This window comes from Tilletiaria anomala (assembly GCF_000711695.1).
Source record: "Tilletiaria anomala UBC 951 chromosome Unknown K437scaffold_242, whole genome shotgun sequence".
In the NCBI taxonomy this organism is placed as follows: Eukaryota; Fungi; Basidiomycota; class Exobasidiomycetes; order Georgefischeriales; family Tilletiariaceae; genus Tilletiaria; species Tilletiaria anomala.
In genome coordinates this window covers 1-2,642 of record NW_013546780.1, presented here as the reverse complement: position 1 = coordinate 2,642, position 2,642 = coordinate 1, and the positions used below count along the sequence as shown (strand labels likewise).

Genomic DNA, 2,642 nt, shown 5'->3' with positions numbered 1-2,642 from the left:
CTGGTGGAAGGCACCTTCCCCGTCTATCGACAGCATTGCTTACTGCTATCACATTGGCCGTTTGGCGCAATTTGACGCATTGGCCAAACGTTCCAGTCATCCGCCACTCTCTGAGCATTGCCGTTGCTCGGACAGCTCCACTTGTCCCGCATGGTGCGAACGCCAATGTTGTAATTAACCATGCGATTGTTGCGACAATTGTCGATCCTGAAAGGACCCCGCATCGCGCCAAGGTCGTTGTCGAGACTGGGCATGTAAAACATCAGACTGATGCACACCGCAAGATCTGCATGGCAAAGCTCATATTGTACTCATGCCTCCCAAATCCCGATCCGAGCGATCTTCACAGTCACCCGGCGATTTATCATCCTTCACTCACTACTCTTTCTCTGCAAAGATGTGTTCGAACTCCTCAACTCGTAGAGGAAATTCATGGCGACGATTTGAACGCCTCTGCGGTATTTGCCAAGATAACTTGATAGCATGAGCACAAGTGTGAGCATGGCCTTGCCATCAGATGTCTTAGGACGATGCTTGATCCAGGTCTGCAGCACACGATTCGCTTTGTTAGTGTTGTAATAATTCGACTTCTGAACACGGGTACGCAGCCATGTCTCGCCCTCTGCAACTTTGGCCGTGCGTGTCATAAAGGGAGCTCGGGACACCAGCACTTTCTTGACCATGTTGACCATGGCGTGCATGCCGTGCAAGCTCAAACGATGGATGAAGACATCGCGCAGTCCTTCAAGGTGGTCCCCGGTGAGCAAGGCCTTGCAGATTTGCTCATAGGGAAGGGTTTCACAGCCTTGGCTCTGAACATTTACGCGCTCGAGAGTATCGCTCAGCCACCGAATCTTTCTGCTACAAGAAGGAAGGATATACTGGATGAGCAATGCGCTGCTTGTTCCACCTCAGCTTTTGACTCACAGATTGTGATCGCAATTGCTGCTTCCAGCCTCCTTGATATTGGCTCCATTTGGGGCCCACTCTCCTTCCAGTTTCTGGTTGGCGTTGACGATGTACATTGCCCAGCACCATGTACGGAATATGACACACAGCCTCGCACCCACAGTGGTCGAACTCATTCCCTCTTAGAACCCGCATATTCGAAGTCATCTGCGGCACACTGTCATATATCACGGCAGTCGTCCAATCGCAGTTTAATAGAACAAAAACTGGCATCCCACAGAAATGCAGCTATTGTTCTTGCGACGTCTCCTGTGATGTCTGGCAAGTAGGCCTTTTCTCCATCCATTGATAGAGGGAGCATACCGTCAAGGTGGATTTTCTTCCGAATCCCCAAGCTGGTCTGAGAGTTCGGGCGAAACTTCGTTCTCTTTGGCGTCTCTGGTGAGCTCGTGTGCTGTGAGGAAGGGTAGGATCGGATACAACAAAACAGTCAACGCAGTCAACCCATGTGTTCTTCTGGAGGTCAAGTGGCAGGCGAGGGAGCTTTTCGATTTCTTGTCAGTGCGGAGCAACTTGAACCACTCTTGCTTCCCTGCCTCTGCAGCTGGCTGGCTCTTCTTGTAAGGGAGTTCTCGCTGATCCTTTTGCGCTTGCACGACGTCGAGTTTTTTCTCTTCAGAGGCCGAGGGAGGACACCGCTGCAGTGGGCATCTCGCGTACTTCGCTTCGCAGGCCGCAATCTATGGCAATGGAAATGCCACACTTTGACTGCAAGCCAAATCATAACGCTGGTGAATGACCGAAAGCCCCAGCTGGGTGCGCGTGCGCCGCATGACGAAGACCTCGCTAGTGGGATCGCTGCGTCCTGAAATTGAACGCCACACCAGGACCCAGAGAGAAAGCTCAAGCATCCCATTGTGATTTGTCAATTCCAATGTGTCGTCTACGACCGAACCAAACGTTACTCGTAGCAGTTATACTATTCTCTGCAGGATGGTCGGCATCACGATTCCAGGTGCGATGCCGATCTTACTGATGTGCCATCTGACAATCTCGAAAGCCAGAAGCTGTCGAGGTGAGGGTTGTAGACATTCCCCGCAAAGCTCACATGGGATGAATGGGTAATCCCTTTTAACCTGCTCTTCTGCTGATTCTGCTGGAATATACGATGCGTTCACATTCTGGCTCCATGATATACCTCCTCTTTCGAAGTTATTTGCACGCATTCACGGTTGAACGCTGACAATTGACCGCTGGCTTCTTGGCAAATGTCACTTAACGTCTAACGTGTACGGGGGAAACGGCTCACCCAGGCAGCAGTCAAATTGCCTCACCTGTGCCTCATTTACTCTCGGGAGTTCGGATGATTGATGTTCTTATAAATCAAGCTCTGGTGCCAATTGTCAAGATAGAGAAGCAGATTCACGAAAAGTTGCGCAATTAAAAACACAGTCACTGCTGTCCACGCCACCATTTACCCTTCGCATTTTCCCTCCTTTATCATCATTCTGTACACCTTGACAGAATTCAGTAAACTAAGGACAACTTCTGTTTCGTAAGGTCTCATTTCTACCTCGTTGATCCAAACCTAGGAGATATTGGATGCTTTGGCTCAACAGAAATGGGCACATTTGGATTTGGAACGTTTGGCCAATGCGTCAAATTGCGCCAAACGGCCAATGTGATAGCAGTAAGCAATGCTGTCGATAGACGGGGAAGGTGCCTTCCACCAG

The 2,642-nt window shown here is 50.2% G+C and overlaps 2 protein-coding genes across 2 annotated transcripts; both read right to left on the bottom strand.

Annotated features, from left to right (window-relative positions):
• Positions 1 to 244: 244 nt before the first annotated feature.
• Positions 245 to 1,250, bottom strand: K437DRAFT_85098 (uncharacterized protein). The gene is made up of 2 exons (XM_013384279.1): positions 928 to 1,250; positions 245 to 861 (listed from the first exon to the last, which is right to left on the bottom strand). Exons 1-2 carry the CDS (start codon positions 1,083 to 1,085, stop codon positions 372 to 374), a joined length of 648 nt encoding a protein of 215 aa, XP_013239733.1. The 5' UTR covers positions 1,086 to 1,250; the 3' UTR covers positions 245 to 371.
• A 24-nt stretch (positions 1,251 to 1,274) lies between these two features.
• K437DRAFT_265528 (uncharacterized protein) lies at positions 1,275 to 2,135 on the bottom strand (the record flags this gene model as incomplete). Its single annotated transcript, XM_013384278.1, has 3 exons — positions 1,275 to 1,649; positions 1,710 to 1,852; positions 2,018 to 2,135. 3 exons carry the CDS (start codon positions 2,133 to 2,135, stop codon positions 1,275 to 1,277), a joined length of 636 nt encoding a protein of 211 aa, XP_013239732.1.
• Between the last annotated feature and the right edge of the window lie 507 nt (positions 2,136 to 2,642).

Bases quoted from the DNA above. Each gene is read 5' to 3' on its own strand.
- K437DRAFT_85098 (XM_013384279.1), bottom strand. From the start codon at position 1,085: ATGAGTTCGACCACTGTGGGTGCGAGGCTGTGTGTCATATTCCGTACA. The intron at 862-927 runs GTGAGTCAAAAG...TCCTTCTTGTAG, and splicing joins AGCAATTGCGATCACAATCT to CAGAAAGATTCGGTGGCTGA.